Source organism: Amblyraja radiata, chromosome 13 (genome assembly GCF_010909765.2).
Source record: "Amblyraja radiata isolate CabotCenter1 chromosome 13, sAmbRad1.1.pri, whole genome shotgun sequence".
NCBI classification, from domain to species: Eukaryota; Metazoa; Chordata; class Chondrichthyes; order Rajiformes; family Rajidae; genus Amblyraja; species Amblyraja radiata.
In genome coordinates, this window is record NC_045968.1 from 48,321,614 (window position 1) to 48,340,331 (window position 18,718).

At 40.1% G+C, this 18,718-nt stretch overlaps 1 protein-coding gene across 20 annotated transcripts in view; it reads left to right on the top strand.

Annotated features, from left to right (window-relative positions):
• Nucleotides 1–18,718, top strand: part of mecom (MDS1 and EVI1 complex locus) — a 712,647-nt gene that overhangs the window by 644,122 nt on the left and 49,807 nt on the right. For 9 of the 20 annotated variants that reach the window (XM_033031997.1, XM_033031995.1, XM_033031992.1 and 6 more), the window contains 4 exons: nt 2,024–2,200; nt 8,236–9,589; nt 10,755–10,845; nt 18,602–18,628. In XM_033031997.1, coding sequence (XP_032887888.1) covers nt 2,024–2,200; nt 8,236–9,589; nt 10,755–10,845; nt 18,602–18,628 — 1,649 coding nt within the window. The remainder of the gene's footprint in view (nt 1–2,023; nt 2,201–8,235; nt 9,590–10,754; nt 10,846–18,601; nt 18,629–18,718) is intronic. The other 11 variants (XM_033032003.1, XM_033032000.1, XM_033032002.1 and 8 more) reach the window with 7 other exon arrangements.

Below are 18,718 nucleotides of genomic sequence, written 5' to 3' on the forward strand. Positions count from 1 at the left end.
TTAGAAATAGGGTCGCGCAACATGCGTGGAAATCTCTTTCAGGTAGAAGGCCCTTCATTAGGTCACAGGAAGCAAGGTGTGTTATAAAATGAAACAAATATATTGACATGCTTAGCTTGCTCCTAGAAAAATCTTTGCATTAAATGATTTATTTCAACCATGGTCCCTTTGGATTATTGAAGTTTTCATTGAACAAAAATAGATGCTTTATATAGCACCATTCATGGACTCGAGCCACTCCAAAGTGTTTTACAACATGTCGAGTTCTTTTGAATTGTGGCCATTGTTGTAAAGTAGGAAATGCAGCAGTCAATTAGCACAGCGAGTTCTCCAATGTTGGGAAGGTATGAATTCCATGCTTTTAGTCATCGTGTTTTTAATTGGAATCTTTACTTTATGTCTCTCAAACCATTTTATTTTCTGGGGATAGTGCAGGCAGAAAATGGGTGTTGGTCATGAGTAATATCAATATTAGTACCAAGTACATATAGGTGACTAGTTATACAATTGGGTTTTGAAAATATTTTTTAAATCACTTTTGATTGATTGAATGAGACAGCAGAGAAACAGGCCCTTCGGCCCCAGGACTATCGATCAGCCATTCACACTAGTTCTATGTTATCCCACTTTCGCGTCCATTCCTTACTCACTAGGGGCAATTTTACAGAGGCCAATTAACCTACCACCTAACTGAGGAAAAACTTTTTCACCCAGGGAGTTGGGGAAAAACGTTTTCACCGAGAGAGTAGAGGAACAACTTTTCCACCCAGAGAGTTGTGAATCTGTGGAATTCTCTGCCACAGATATCAGTGGAGGCCTATTCACTGGATGTTTTCAAGAGAGAGTTAGCTATAGTTCTTGGGGCTAACAGAATCAAGGGATATGGAGAGAAAGCAGGAACGGGGTACTAATTTTGAATGCTCAGCCATGATCATATTGAATGGTGGTGCTGGCTTGAATGGCCGACTCCTGCACCTATTTGCTATGTTTCTATTTCTATGTTTACAAACCTGCAAGTCTTTGGCATATGGGAGGAAACTGGAGCACCTGGACAAATCCCATACAGTTACAAGGAGAACATGTGCAAAATTCACACACACACACCACCCTAGGTCAGGATTGAACCCGGGTCTTGGGCACTGTGAGGCAGCAGCTTTATCCGTTGCACCACTGTGTCACTCTATATATTAAAATATATGTATAGATATTAGTAGGTCTTAATCAGAACGGCAGAGTTATTTGTTTGCCATTGTTTTTTGAGAGATATACATTTTATAAAGATATTTTGTTTTTAAATGCTCTTCAAACTTTTTTAATTGATTAAATGCATCTATAAAGGGCACTGCATCTGAAAGGATGGTTCCAGTTCTGGATTGTAAGTAAGTAAGTAAGTTTATTGGCCAAGTATTCACATACAAGGAATTTGCCTTGGTGCTCCGCCCACAAGTAACAACATGACATACAGTGACAGTTACAACTGACATTTGAACTCCTGAGTTAATAGAGGGGAAGTAAATCATTTCTGCAGATATATTTTCTATAATGTGTTGATCGGCACAATGATTTCACAGTGATTTGTTTCAATTGATTGTGGAGAAGGTTTCTGGCACATTATGTGATAAATAGGAACATTTAATTCAAGAATGACTATTTGGAGATGAGAACAAAGATAACATTTATGTTATTCTATGAACACCCATTATGCTTTTAGTGAATTCCTAACTTGCCGTACTAATATTGAAAAAGTTATCGAAACTGGTAGAGGATTTTAATGTCAGCCATTTGGAGTGCATGTATGCTAATTCCTGGCTATATTATATTTTAATTTAATTAATTTTGACAAATCATTTATGGCTTGTATAATCAGGAATTATCATGATGTACTTTCTCTAATTGTGCTAGGATTTGAAGTTAGACAGACAAACAGCACAGAAATCGGCCCTTTGGCCCATTGAGTCCACTCTGACCATCAACCACCCATTTACATGGATCCTACAATAATCCCATTTTTTATTCTCCCCAGATTTTTATCAGCTCCCCTTGGATTCTGCCACTCATATCCACACTAGGGGAAACTTACAGTGGCCAATTCACCCCCCAACGCACACACCTTTGGGAGGTGAGAGGAAACCGGAGCACCCAGAGGAAACCTATGGATCCACAGGGCGAAAGTGTGATCTCCACGCAAACAGGACCCAAGGTCAGGATTGAACCTGGGTCTCTGGCGCTGTGAGGCAGCGGCCCTAACAGCTACCCTACTGTAAAGGGGCAAATGAACACAAGAAGTAAATGTAGGAGCAGATCATATGACAATTGCCTCTGCTCTATCATTCAGTAGCATCCTGGTTGACCCTGTACTCAAGTCCACTTTGACGTCTGTTCCCCACATCCTCTGAATCCTTCAGCATTCAGGCACCTTGGCACGTTTTACTATAACCCACTTACATTTCACAAAAACATGTAATTATTGATCAAAAAGCAAGGTAGTCAGTGCAAAGAGAAGATATTCTTGAACATTCAATCAGAAGAGTTATCACTTTATTCCAAGATAAACTAGTGAAATAAAGTTTCCTGTATTGCTGGGCTGACAATATGGAGAGGCGACAAGTGGGGGAACAGCTTCCGATGGATATGCTTAGTTATTAGCTGTCAGTGCAAACTCGTGATATCACAACTGGTTCATCAACTACTCCCCGCTCCCCACCCCCGCTCCCCACCCCCCACTCCCAATCTGGACTGTACATGAGTCCAACCATCCTCCACAGACTGACAGAATCATCGGACACAGAAGTTCATGCAGATATCTCGAGCAGGCTCAGTGGTTAATGTTCTCTCCAAAACACAAGGAAATCAGAGCAGTCAGCTAACTGCTTCCTCTAGGAAATAAGCTGAATAACTGCTGAAGAAACTCAGTGTGGCAGGCAGCGTCTGTGGAGGGAAATGGGCAGATGACACTTCTTCAGATTCCAGACTTTAGTCTGAAGTCTGAGGAAACTGGTATTAAATTTAATTTATCATTGACTGCTCACAACAAACCTGTTAAATGGTTGTTTCCATTTATTCCAACGTTGCACGTGTGAGCCAGCACAGGGCATCAACAAGAATGAATGTCATCACAGTGATTCCTTTTTGTGTGTAAAGTCTAAGACAATGGCATTTGCAAGCTGGGGAAGATGCATAATCGCTATTTCCCTTAATCATTTGACAGAAATTAGATCGGCAGGTGAATTAAGCGAAATAACAGTTTCATCCCCAGTCAATGTTTAAAAAATCTATTCCCAAATAGGGTTTTGAGGGGATAAATATCGGGGTGATGATTCCCCTGGTGGGTATTTAGAATTAGGGTTCAGTCTTTAGAGTTTAGGGATACTGTACAGAAACAGGGCGTTCGGCGCACTGAGTTCATGCTGACTAGTGATCACCCCATACACTACCGCCATCCTAGACAACTATGGACAATTTACAATTATAGAAGCCAAATTAACCTACAAACCTGTACGGCTTTGGAGTTTGGGAAGAAACCAGAGCAACCGGAAAAAACGCACATGGTCAGAGGGTGAACATTTAAACTCCGTGCAGACAGCTCCGGTAGTCAGGATCGTACCCAGGTATCTGGCGCTGTAAGCCAGCTCCTCTACTACTGTGTCACTGTGCCGCCCTCAGTTATACATACTGTAACTGAGATGAGAATACATTTCTTTGCCCAGAGAGTAGAGAGTCATTGTAAGCAAAGAAGCGTTAGCAGGCTCAGTGCAGATTTTATTCAAGGCTGAGATCTGTAAACTTTAGAATATCAATTAATATGGGGTCAGGTGAAAAATGCTGAGGTAAAAATCATAACTATTGCCAGCTATGGATAAGGACCGGAGCAACCTTCTCCTTCAATTTCTTATAGTCAATGGCCTTTTTTTCTAAAGAGCTAAAACCATGTTAACACTAATATATGCATTTTTATTTCGAACAATTATTTTTCTAAATATCTGTGACTGAGATTAAGCAAGTGTGATTGGAGGTTAGATAATTAGTTTGGTCATCTTTATCCTTGCCTCTGTTATAGTATATACTCCGAGAAAGTAAGCAAGTCTAAAATTGGAATAAACAAGCCCTCTGGCCAAACTTGTTTATAATTGTTAGTTAACATAATTTTTTAAAAGAGGCATTTAGCCCATATTGTCCAGGCTGACCAAGTTGGCATTCTGGACGAATCCCATTTGCCTGCCTTTGATTCATAGCCCTCTAAACCCTTCCTAGCCAGAGATCTGTCTTGATGTCTTTTGAAAGTGGAAATTATTCCCACTTTAAATCCATTGATGTCAATGTGATCAAAACTTTCCCTATGCATGCAGATCATGGCTAGAAATGCATCAGAGTGCAGAAGCCTTGAGGTAATGGTGGGGTGTGCACAGCAAACCAACAGATACCAAGAAGCAGTGATAAGTATTAGGTCAATGTAGCGTAAACCTTCACTGTAATTCAACTCTCACAATGCAAATGGATTGTATCATCTAATTCTTATGCCTGGTGCAGCTCAATTGATTGTCCTGAACTTTGCTGGCAACAGCTGCCCTCTGTACTCTGCTGATTGGCATTGATTTATTTACATCAGGGCAGGCGTATAACTGAACTGCTGCACGACCTTGAAGGGATATGGACCAAAAGTGGCCAAATTGGACTTGTTTAGGTGGGGCATATTGATGGGCATGGACGATTTGGGCCGAAGGGCCTGTTCTGTGCTGTATGGCTCTATGATGTAATTAGGTCACATGGGCAGAACAAAAACAAGCATCACCCATGAAAGTGTATTAAACAATTGATCTGTGTCCATCTTTTGAATGTTAAATGCGTTGCTAGTCAAGACCATAGAAGAAACAAGGGTAATAGGAATAGGCATGGGCCATCCAGTACCTGGAGTTACAACACACACATCCTTAGATCAGCCTGTGGATCAAAATGTTGCACCTCATGAAATAGAATATTATATCTAGTGATAACTTTTCAGTGAAAGTCATTGGAACCTGTAAAGTTACATTAAAGTTTGTATAATCTCTTCATGTTTAAAATAACTTTGTGAGATAAAATTATTTTAGACTGAAAGTTGCAGTTGCACTTTAAATGCTAGATAAATGCACAAAATACACATCCAACTTTCTATCAAAGGTGGGAGCTTTCCCCAAATAGGTCAGAAAGTGCTGGAGTAACTCAACAGGTCTGAAGAAGGGTTTCGGCCCGAAACGTTACCTATTTCCTTCGCTCCATAGATGCTGCTGCACCCGCTGAGTTTCTCCAGCATTTTTGTGTAGGTCGGGCAGCATCTCTTGGAGAACATTGTTTTGTGATGTTTTGGGTCAGTATCCTTCTTTGGACTGATTGCAGTAGGGGGAGAGAAAGGGGCAGAATTTTCCCCAGTCACAGCAAATCAATATATTGTGTAGGAAGGAACTGCAGATGCTGGTTTACACCGAAGAAAGGCACGAAATGCTGGAGTAACTCAGTGGGACAGGCAGCAATATATTGTATGCAAGTAGCATTAATATTCTATTTTAAATAATTTCTAAAAGAAAATATTAGTGCTGGATGCATACGATTCATTTTGAATTTAAAGCATCAAAGTGTGTATTTAAAAAAAACCTCTAGTTATGACAACCCTGGTATGTATAATATTTTAAATTATCAGTTTACCTTTGCTGAAATCAGCTTTTCCCTGTTGATGAACTTTGCAAGTCGTGTAGGTATTTAGCTTGAACAAACAGCAAGCCAAAGGGAAATTAAGGCTACATAACGGAATTGTTTATTAATAGTTTTCCCTGCAATAGCTATCAGCAGATAGGAAGTAAAGCTTTAATTGAAGGTACATAACATGTTGCAACATATTTTGGTGTAGCATTGGCATCATTAAAGCACTTCAGTGTTTTTTATTTATCGTTCGGTGCTTAATATGAATGGCTGAGGTTAGAGAAATGTTCACATGCAGGAAGGTTACCCTCAGGAACAGTAGGAGGGGAAATCAAGGACGTGATTGTAGGACCATGGGAACTAAGAGTGCAGGATGGGATACATTCAATTCGGCTTCCTTCTTTTCTGCTTAAAATAGCGACTGGATCATTGTATTGTGATACTTTGTCAGTCTTTTACAAATGTTAAAAAAAAGTTGTTGACAAGTGATTCAGAGCACTCAATGCCCATTGTTTTCCTTCTTTGATGTGCAAAGGATGAGTATGACTGCAGCAACAATTCATTATTAACAAGTGCAGATCCCAGATACCATCGGAGGCTCCAGGATTCTGAGAAGAATAACATCTGGTTCCATTCAAAAACTGGGCTTTACTGCATAATGGGAATTCAGAGCAAAGTTCTGCTGTAACTGTTCCAATTTGTCAGTTTCACATGCATTCACAGTCATTGCCTTATATATAACTTTTCTTGGGCAACGGCATTAGGTGAAAACAAACTGCTGGAGAAACCCAGCGGGTCAAACAGCATCAGTGAAGGGAAAGGACAGACTAAGTTACGGGTCAGGACCCTTCTTCAAGACTGCATTCCCTCCACAGACGCTACCTGACCTGCTGAGTTCCTCCAGCAGTTTGTTTTTAGATCCCGATTCCAGCATCTGCAAGCTCTTGGTTCAGCAATAGAGCCATACAGCATGGAAAGAGGCCCTTCGGACCAACTCGTCCATTCGGACCAACTCGTCTCATTTGCCCACGTTTGGCCCATATCCCTCTTAACCATTAATTGAAATCTCGATCATACTGTTAGATTTAATAACCTCCATGCTGATGTACTCAACCCAAACAGGGTCTGCACAAGAATACCAATAAGTGACTCCAACAGGCCAGACTGTATATAGTTGACTACTGCAATGATACAGCTATTTCACTGCTGATGCATATGCATACAGGCTTATACTGAGTGAAAAGGGAGTTCCTAGTCAATAATAACAGAAAGCTTGATCTTTGAAGATACTGGAAACGGGTTAAAGTCCTGCGGTTAAGGGCGCAGGGAATTAAGGTGGCGCAGTGGATGAGATCTTGCTACTTAAGGACAGGATTCCAGACACCCGATGGTACATAGCAACATTGTCACTACCTTTTAAGTGAGGCGTCGAACAGATTTGCTGATTGTCGTCTTAGATGGATATGAAAAGTTCTGCAGTGTTGTAAGGAAGAGGGTGTGGTGTGTCTCTAGACTTATTTATACATCTCATTCATTAGTGCTAATGTGTATTACCAGCACAATATCACATTGCTGTTTATGGGAGCCTGCTTGGTGCAAAATGGTTGCCATGTTTCTACATTACATTTTGAGTTGACCCAAGGCTGTGTAAATGCATGTGTCTTTTAAAAAAAAAAAAACAACTGGTCATCTTTGTGCCTGCTCTCAGATCTATCTGAAATAAATGTGTTATTTTGGTTTAGTTCCCAGTGGGTATAGATTTAGAGGATAAAACTGGCTTCAATTTGAATTCCTTTAAACTAGTTATCTGTCTTGAAGACGACAGAATCCATCAAACAGATTGCTAAGGCTGGATTAACTCAGCGGGACAGGCAACATCTCTGGAGACAAGGAATGGATGATGTTTCGGGTCGAGACGTCTTAGCCTGAAACGTCACCCATTCCTTCTCTCCAGAGATGCTGCCTGTTACTGCAGCACTTTGTGTCTATCTTTGGTGTAAACCAGCATCTGTAGTTCCTTCCTACATATTGCTAAAGCAGATTACCCTTCATCTGTCTCTTCTGCACCTGACATTGATAGACTTGATACGGACACAAAATATTTGAAGTGAAAGCGCTTCATTCTCCATTTACAACTTCACATACAACCCACATAAATAACACCCATAACAATCAATATTTTTGCCGGAATATCCTAGTTATTCCACCTGTATGAGCCACACATCCAACATTGTAATGGTGCAGCAATATTACTAGAGGCCCACACAGCAGATAAAAGGAGTAAATCCTAGGTCTCCATGTTACAGTAATGACCTTCAGTAAAACAATGTGTTTCAATTATGTGCCCGATGTTTCTTTTTGGGATGAACTTTGCTTTGTATAGATTTTGGCGGATCTATCATGCTGATGGGGAAAGGTGATGGGGGGACTCTTACATACGTTTCATTGAATAGCTCGTACCTCCTGCAGGTAGTCTTTGTGTCGGGGTCACCCTAACTAGATCACTACTCCAGCCATAGAGGTACGTGGTGGTTGACATGTTTCCGTTTTCTCGAACCGCAGGTGAAGTTTGTCACAAATCATACACGCAGTTTTCAAACCTGTGCCGCCATAAAAGGATGCATGCGGACTGCCGAACGCAAATCAAATGCAAGGACTGCGGTCAGATGTTCAGCACAACCTCGTCGTTGAACAAGCACAGACGATTCTGTGAGGGGAAGAACCATTTCACCACGGGAGGTTTATTTGGCCAAGGCATTGCCCTAACGAATGCTCCCACTCTGGAGAAGTCCAGTCTGGTTAACTTGAATCACAGCAACCCTGGCCTTGCTGACTATTTTGGTGGCAACAGGCACGGGGCTGGACTAACCTTCCCGGCAGCCCCAGGCTTTCCGTTTAGTTTCCCGGGCCTGTTTCCCTCAGGCCTTTACCACAGGCCTCAGTTGATACCTGCTAGCTCGCCGGTGAAAGCGTTATCAGAACAGATCGCCAAACACCAAAGCCAGATGCTGTCATCATCCCAGGCACTGCCGAGCACACCAGACGCATTGAAGGCCGCCAACCGCCAGTCGTCTTTGGACGGGGATCGACCCCTGCAGGTTGCCAGCGAGAAGTCTTCTGGAGAGAAGCCCCGGAGTAAAACCAGTGACCAGTCAGAAAGCAGTGACCTGGATGATGTCAGCACACCCAGCGGCAGCGACTTGGAGACAACCTCCGGGTCTGACCTGGAGAGCGACGTTGAAAGTGACAAGGAGAAGAATAAAGAAAATGGCAAAACTGCGGAGGAGAAAGCAAATAGCCCCCAGAAAGCAGTCCCTCTGAACAACAATAAGCGAGATTTTTCCAACCACTCACTTTTTTCCCCACCGCTGGATGAACAGATTGCAGTGACAGGAGCTGTTAATGACTCCATCAAGGCTATTGCTTCCATTGCTGAGAAGTACTTTGGTTCCACTGGACTTGTCGGCATACAAGACAAAAAAGTAGGGCCTTTGCCGTACCCATCCATGTTCCCTTTTCAATTTTTCCCCGCATTCTCTCAACCGATGTATCCATTCCCCGATAGAGACTTAAGTGCTGTACCCTTAAAAATAGAGCCCCAGTCACCCAGTGAGCTGAAGAAGCTGAGGGGGGCAAATTCCGAGTCACCCTTTGACCTCACAACCAAACGCAAGGAGGAGAAGCCAGTGCCACCCGCGACCTTAAAGCCACTGACTTCTCACCATGCAAGTGAAGAGCAGCCACTGGACCTGAGTATGAGCAGCAGAAGCCGGGCCAATGCAAGCACCCTGGTGGCGCCAAGAAAGAACCATGTGTTTGGGGAGAGGAGGGGCTCCAGTATCGAGCAAGCCAAGAGCTCTGACCATTCACTGCAACATGCCAAACCAACCCCTTTCTTCATGGATCCTATATACAGGTAAGACAATATGTTGGTTTTGCTGTGGCATTTTATCTTGAATTAAAAGCACGCGCACAAAACTACTGAGGATTGTTGCGATATGACTCAAAGTAGTATGGCAATTATGTCCTTCAAAACTATGCACCATCTTAATTGTCAGCATTCACATCTTGTAGCTTAATGACAAGAATATCATAGTGAAACTGTTCTCTGCTTTGCCTAATGTTATGCTTTGTCTGGCTTACACAATAAATGCTGTAAACTGTAATAGGAGCTAGCCACACTTGATAAATTATGTTATTACCATCATTTAATGAAATTGCACATCTTCAGTTACCCATAAACTGATACGTGCTAAGCTGTCCTGCAATCTTGCTTTCATTTTAAGAGATGCATATCTGAGAATTTGCTGGTTTATGATTGAGTGGCTGTAAACATTTTTTAATTTCACATTTTAAAACATAGGTTGTTCCCACATTTATATTTTTGTATATTGCTTATACACTATAGTAGCAAGCAACAAATCAAACTATTCTCTGCTTCTGATGATGCAGCCACGTTTAAACCAAAAGGACCTTTAGTGTAGTTTAGAGATAGAGTGGAAGCAGGCTTTTCGACCCACCAAGTCCACGCCAACTAGCGATCCCTGTGCACTGGCACTATCCTACACCCCAGGGACAATTTACAATCTTTACTGAAACTAATTAACCTACAAACCTGCATGTTTTTGGAATGCCGGAAGAAACCAGAGCACCCGTGGAAAATCCACACAGGTCACGGGGAGAACGTACAAACTCCGTACAAACAGCACTCACAGTCAGGATCGAACCCGGGTCTTTGGCGCTGTGAGACTGCAACTCTACTGGTGTGCCACCGTGTCTTACCAAAATTGCAACTGCAATTAACGTTATCTTATTGTCTTGTGTATGTGATAGGTTTACCACTTGTAGGAGATAACTGTACCTGAATGATTGGCTACAAATTGTCTACAATGGAGACGCATAAAAGGATCCCAAGAGCAACAAATATTCATAAATATTGGGTGGGATTAAACATTAAATTTGTCTGATACTAACTGGTTCGTTTGGGCCGTAAATTGGAAAAAAAAAAGTAATTTTAGTTTTCGCAATGCTTTCTCCAACCAAGATTAATTTTATCAATTTTGTGAACAATTTTGTCAAAGTAGAGTGGAAAAAAGGAAACTAGCTGACCCAGTTGAAGGACTAAAAGAGAAGTACATGAAGCCTGCTCCCAGTTTCCTATTCCATCCACAGGTAAATGGATTTCCCTGTTCATTGGCCCCATTTTGAGAAATGTTAATACAGTGTTATATCAGACTTGACCTGTTGGATTATTGTACCCAAATTGCATTGTGTGTTTTTGTTTGTAGCATATAAGAATGTCAAGAAACAGTTTGTCATTAATTCATGTTACAGTGCTGTATCCTCAGCAGCACAATATGTTTGTTGTATGTAGGGCTAGTAAACCAAGTCATTATTTATTGTGTGCTAGAATTATTGTGCTCCAGTTACAGTGTATTTTTGTGCAATTACATAGGGATACAAATCCAGGTAGGTCAATGGATAATTGTGTTTTATATATACATTGGAAACTCCATGCATTAATTTATTTTAATTGTAGAAATATGAAACCTGGAATGATTCTACTACTAATAATATACAGATGGTTTATAACAAGCCACACCTCATTTTACTGTTTATTTCATGTAAGAGTTTCATACCCATTAGCCCACTGTGTTTTTATTAAAACCATCAGAACAGCACCTTGTCTATTAAATGCAGGCATAATATTTCCAGCAGCATGTTATTTTAATTAGTGTGGTTCTCCATTATTTATCATACTTAAATATTATATACAATGGCACAGTCTGTTATTATACATTCATGTAGGTATAGTACATTGCACCATTGACAATGGCAGTTTACAATACAAAGCAGGTTATCCTTACAATCAATCCCAACCCAAAAAGTCGTCTGTCCATTCCTTCCGCAAATGCTGCCAGACTCATTGAGTTATAGTCATAGAGTGATATAGTGCGGAAACAGGCCCTTTGGCCCATCTTGCCCACACCGGCCAACATGTCCCAGCTACTCTAGTCCCACCTGCCAGCATTTGGTCCATATCCCTCCAAACCTGTCCTACCCATGTACCTGTCTAACTATTTCTTAAAGGTTGAGATACTTCCTGCCTCAACTCCCTCCTCTGGCAGCTTGTTCCATATACTGACCACCCTTTGTGTGAAAAGGTTACCTCTCAGATTCCTATTGCCCTGTGTTAACCTGGAGTTCCTCCAGCACTTTGTGTTTTTATCCCTTCGCTTTCTTTTATTTGAAGCAAATATCAGTCAAGAACCTGATACTCCGCTTATGAACCAAACTATGTCGTTTGACATCCTCCTCCCACCTTGATGCTAGAGTTTGTTTGCAATTCATCCACTAGACCATAAGCAACATTCAAGCATGTCTCTCAATTTAATCTATGTGTGACTTTAGAGCACCTTGAGATGGTATTGGGTTGGGGAGGAAGGAGATGCTAGTTCATGATGTTCCACAGTATTTTTAAAGTTAGTGGAGTGATGTTGGGTATACTTTCAGCTACCATCCCAGAGTAAAAGTGATGTTCTTGATCAGTTCGAGAAACCACCGGACACTTTTTTTAAAATTCATGCGTGGATGAAAGCTGGAAAGGCCAGATTTATTTCCAGAATTTTCATCACAAAGGTGATAAACAGTCTTCTTGAACAGTTGCCGTCCATGTAGTGAAACGGTTTGGTGGGTCATTTCAAAGGACATTTATTTGAGTCCCAATCCGGAGTTATATGTAGACCAGACCAGGTAAGGACAGCAGATTTTCTTCCCGAAGGACATTAGTAATCCATGTAGATTTCCATGATAGTTTGGTAGGTCCATATTACATAGCCAGTGACATGTCCATTATGCACGCATACCCTTTTGATAGAATTGTAAAAAAAAAACATTTTCCTCTGAGGAAAATTGTAAATCTCTGCTTTTGTATTTTGAATTCACAAAGCTATAATGTACACTGAATAAAACTGGCTTGGATATAGATGTCTTGGAGCTGTACAATGTGTCATTGGAATAGTTATCAAGATGCCTTGACAATGAATGCAACCAATTATTTCAACTGATTTTATATTTCATTTAGGTATCTATTTCCTCAAGATAAGGGAATAGGTGTCCTGCAAAATAGGATGATCTTTCAAAATCATATATATTCAGTGGCATCTAAATTCAACGTAAAAGGTCCCACAACTTTAAGTTTTCCATTTATGTTGTGGAATTTACAACTCGTCCTCATCTCATCCTCGGGTACATTTTCTTTCTGTAGTTTTTCATAATGGGCACCAAATCTTGGGTCTTCGTGACCTGACAACCATGCTTTTTATTGCCAAGGTGTCTTCAGCTATGCGTAGGAAGGAACTGCTAATGCTGGTTTACACTGAAGATAGACACAAAATGCTGGAGTAACTCAGTGGGACAGGCAGCATCTCTGGATAGAAGAAATTAGTGACGTTTTAGGGTCAAGACTCTTCTTCAGGGAAGGGTCTCGACCCGAAACATCATCCATTCCTCCTATCCAGAGATGCTGCCCGTCCTGCTGTGTTATCTCAGCATTTGTGTCTGCCTTCTGCTATCCTTAGTTAAAAAGACCCTGTTCTACACAGTTACAGTTTTATTATAGAGTCATAGGATATGGAAACAGGCCCATGGAGTCCACAGCGATATCTAGCACCCACCCACATCAATCCCACTTTATTCTCTCCACATATTCTTCAAGACCACTCCGATTGTACCACTCAGCGATACACTGAGAACAGCCCAACCTGCACATGCATGGTATTTGGGAGTAAGCTAGAGCATTGAGTAGAAAACCCAACATAGTCACAGGGGAAACAAGTAATCTACACCACCAACAACTCCAGAGGTCAGGATTGAACCTGAAGCTCTAAGATAGCGACACAACTGTTCGTGTCCTGTACTGCCCAAACTCTCTCACCAAAATACTGGTTTGTATCATGTTTTATTGAAACACATCTACAGCATGATTGAACAGTTTTAGTTCACTCCAGTGCTGTTATGGCTAATTTATTTTAGAACATTATGCAGCAAGGTATCTCCATCGAGAGTACTGTAGAAAGGTCCAACAGACATGGACCTGTCCTTTACCCATGAATCGTTCGTTACATTTTTCATCCAAACTGCAAACAAAGTGGTCTTTTACTGCATTATCAAAGAAGAAGAGTAATTTACATGTATGTTGCACTTTTAGTGTGATTAAACTTCCCAAGACATTTCAAAATGCCATCACTTCCAAACTGAACGTAATGTAATATATAGGGTAGACAAAAATGTTGGAGAAACTCAGCGGGTGAGGCAGCATCTATGGAGAGGAATAGGCGAATAGAAATGGAAAACTTGAAGTTGTGGGCCCTTTTACATTGAAGGTAGATGCCACTGGATATATATGAGACCCTTCTTCATCAGTGGTGGGTCACAAACCCAGCACTACCTGCCTGCAGCATTTGCTTTACCACACAAACTGCTGCTGATCAGGAAGATTGCACACCACAACTACCAAGTTGCCAGGGCGACTTAGAACTGAGGGTGCCAGTCTTGGCATCATTGGCCGCTTCGCAACACCGATTATCCGAAAAATGTCCAAAGCAATGGTCAAATATTGACTCCTTTTGTCCCACGAGCCTATGTTCCAACCTCAAGCGGTGTCAGGCCAAGCCTCGTTCCCTTAAGGCACAATTTGGTCTGTTTGCACCAGAGGTGGCATTTTGCAAGTGAAACATTAGCTGGACCATTCTTCATTACTTGTTAGCTAACCACATAATGAGTGTCTGCAGGCAATCAGGGACGGCATTTTCATGTTTTCCCCTTCCAACAGTAGGAAAAGATATGGTGATGGCAGTAAAAATTAGTGGTTTAAATATCTATTTTTAAAAGTGTTTTGTGGGTTAGAAATGTCAGAGTGCAGATTCATGACTCCCCTCTCTCATGTATAAAACTACAGTATAAAGATACTAGTTTTCTCTGTCAGATGGGAACCATTTCATAAGGGTAGCCTGCTGTGATATCACTTACTCAAAGACCTTAACTAGAAACAAAATATACCATGGCAAATGCATTCATTCACATCAGAGCACAGTGTGTTCTGACTATAGGAATAAGAAACAGATGAGAAATAGTAGTTCACAGTCACCAACTGGAGAGAGAAACAAATAATAAGAAAGGATTATATCTTTGGTGGTGAATCCAATCTGAAATAAAGGTTTCTGTATTTATACTTTTTGGAAATATTTGACCAAATAATGTCCAATAAGCTATATAGTTTCATGCCATGCAGCTGCACTGCAATACTGCTGAAATGCTTCCTGCATGCTGCTTAGTATTGTGTTAGTATTGAACCCCCCCACCTCTCATTTAACTTTTCTGTTCACATTCGTTACAACATTATGGATGCCTAATGAGTGCTTCCAATCCTGGTCATAGACATGAGTGGTTCAAGCATTCTGCACAATATCCAATTATCCAAATCTGTGTCTCAGAATGTCCTCTTTGGATCCTTTATCATCTAAACTGATGCTAGCCTTCTTCACTGTACATCTTCACTTTCTTGCAAAAATGAAATCACCTATGATCCTTCATATGGTTTAATTCATCAGGAGTTTAATGAACATTTAGTATTAAAGTTAAGCTATATCCTGCAAGGTTGCATTCTAATTTCTCCCCTCAAAGACATTAGATAAACTTAGGAACAAAGCATGGGGATGTTTGTATTCCCCTTCACTCTCTGCAGTTGGAATGAGCAGATGTTATAACCAACTACAATCCTCCTTCCAAAGTTGTGACATAAAACACAAGTTTCCATGGTAGAATGTATTGTAAAATGGTACATGGAGCATTGTTGATTTGAAACAGACTTGTTGTCTGGCATTGATATCATGATGAGTATGCTGTATGCTCTAAATAATGATTAATCCTTTAATATTCACTGCATCCCCTTTTATTGGCACATCAAAAATAACACCCTATTCCAGTTGATCAGTGCAAAGATCAGTCACATCTTTCATCATGTGCATCGAACGTTCAACTAACAATTTGAAATCCTATCAACTGGCCAAATTTTATAGCAAAGTGGTCTTCTTGGTCATTGTTACCATTCCCCTAGGAATAATGCAACATTATGGTCCTCTCCACAACCACCTGTTCCCTCCACTCACCTTTCTACCCATCAGACCTGCCACCCATTCTGGGCAGTGGTAGCCAGGATCCTGTGAATGGAATGGTTAATGTTACTGTAGCCCTTGTATTTGAAATATTCATGACGTTACTACTGCACTTTTGTCCAAGCAGATTAATCACCAGCTGGCAAAAAATAATGCCAGAGCTATGGTGGAATTTTGAACTGGTTGAATTTCATGTTAATTTCCTTTCATTGCTATATATAAATGGAGTGGTAATAAATGAAGTGGTGCATTCTATTGATTGGAAAATAACCACCAGATTGCAGTTTTGCAATTATTTGGACAGTTTTGTGAATTGAAAGAATGGGTATTGAAATTCTTTCTGATTTATGTATAATAATTTAGATCCAAAGTAATATTGTTACATAGGTTCCTAAAACATCTGGTTTGACAGCTCTTTCATTTTCTTACTAACATGTTTCACTGTTTAAGATTAACAGTCCATTGGCAAAGATTGTGATATTTAATGTGGATATAATGATTATAAATCAAATTGATAACCATAATTACTGTATGAATATAAGAGCAATGGAGTACTTTTTATAATGATACAGGATTTAAGCTGCCATAAGCCAAATGGACAAATGCTATGTCATTCTTTGATAGAGGCTAATAATGTCCATTTTAACTAAATGTCCAGATAGCCGGTCATTTCTGCAGCATACATTGTTCTTAATTTACTTGGTGGACCATTTTTAAATAGTTGCAACTAATTGTTGAGATTTAGCCTATTGCACAGTTATATTTGGTACAAAGACTAATCTATAAGGATCAAATCTCTCGGATTCTCATCAACTAATAGGAATTGGGCAAATGACAATTGTTAGATGCACTTCCTGGAAATCCCGTTGGTGAATGACAATCACAAGCTTTATCAGGCAGTGACTGCAAGACACTTGCACACAATATTCTTGGCTGGTGGAAACCACATGACTCGCCTCTTTGACAAGGTCCTGAAGCAACATCAGTGAAATTGGGGCGGATGTGCTCGGTGATGTAGTGAGGTCTCGTCTTGTGCAGAATTGTTGACAATCTTTCCTCTTCTTTAAACACAAATAAAGAAAGCGAGGGTCAATTGATTTTTCTGCAGCATTTTTGATGACCACTTATACCTCTTTCCAAAATGTCATTTACTCTACTAATCGAACAGCCTTCTAGACTGGTTGTAAAACCCTTTTTTTTTTATCACCGATTATTGTTAATGTCGTGAGAGTCCATATTTCCAACGTTTGCTGCAGGACTCAATAATTTATATTTGATTGAATGCATTTTAAAATGACTTTTTAAAAAGTAAATCTTCTTACTTTATTACTCGAGGCGAAAAAAATTCTAAACAATGCATATCTAATTGGCACCTATTATATATTTGAGATCTTGAATCCATCTCCCTACTCACTAAAAACGACTCTGGTGTGTTGCTGCATATCTAATGCTCACTAAATGTCATCTGGCTGAGCAGATCATATAAAAAAGAGGGGAACAGTAAAATAATGAAACATTTACTTGCAATTGTTGATTTAATTTTAATTATGTCATTAGAATGGTAATTCCTTTCATCTCAGAATTATATTAACTGGATTTAATTTCAAAATCAAAATGTTTATGTTTAGTATAGTCACTGTTCCTAATTTATGCAGCTTGAGTGATATTGGATACCATAAAAGGGAGTAAGTTGAGTATTGATCAACTGACCTGAAGTATGGTCAGGGGAGGGTATCCACGGGTTCAATGAGTATAAAATAAAATTGCAGATGCTGGAGATCCGAGGTAAAACAGAAGATGCTCAGTTAATGTTTCATATCCGAGACACTTTGTCAGTCGAAGGACCTTGGACCTGAATCTAGAGCTATTTTACTTTCCACTGATGTTGCTTGATCTTATGTGCATTTCCATCATTCCCTGTTACAAATCCACTAGTTGATATTTGGAAAAAGTCCCATGTTCATAGTTTCATTCACTGCTAAAGTCATACAATAAGCCCACCGAGACCACACTGACCATCATGCAACCAGTTACATTAATCTTGCATTAATCCCATTTTATTCTCTCCACATTCTTATCAACTCTCCTCCAGATTCCACCACTCACCTACATATTAGGGGCAATTTACAATGGCCAAAACCTCCCGACCTGCATGGCTTTGGGATGTGGGTGAAAACTGACAAGGTCATATGTAGACAATCCACACAACCAGCACCAGAGTTGGCCATAAACCTAGGACACTGGAATTGTGCAACAGTAGCTGTGGTAACTGTGCCACTGTGCAAATTTTTTTCTCTTGTGAATTATACCTCAGTTTTACTCAGTAATTATTAAAGCAACAGTAAATGATTAAATGGTATGAGTTAAAACGAGTAATGCAGATTCTTGAATGATATCTGGAACCAAAATAATCCCCGTTAAGTAATTAATTGTAACAAGATGACAGTAAATAGACAGAAATTATGATGTTTCAGAATCAAGCTATCCTGGACATTACCTATTTGATGCTGCATCTAGCTTTATGCTGGGGATAAGAAATATACCTGGTATCATCAATCTAACATCTAAAGCACATAGTGCGGTCATTACTTGAGACCAATCTAATAACTGATCTTTAAGATTTCGGAAAATTAAAATCTCATCAGAGGATAATGCAAACAATATCATTTGTCATTTGCAAACAATTATGGCAGCTGAAAGAGTCACAGTTTGTGGATTGTAATTTATTTTTGTATTTTGGTCCTACTCCCTAGTTCCGCTTGCCAGATCAGAGAATTTGGGTAAGTTCCTCTGCTTATAATTCCAAACCATAATTCATAAGGATCAAAATGAAAAGTTTATTAATTGGTGCATAACTCGGGATGATTTAA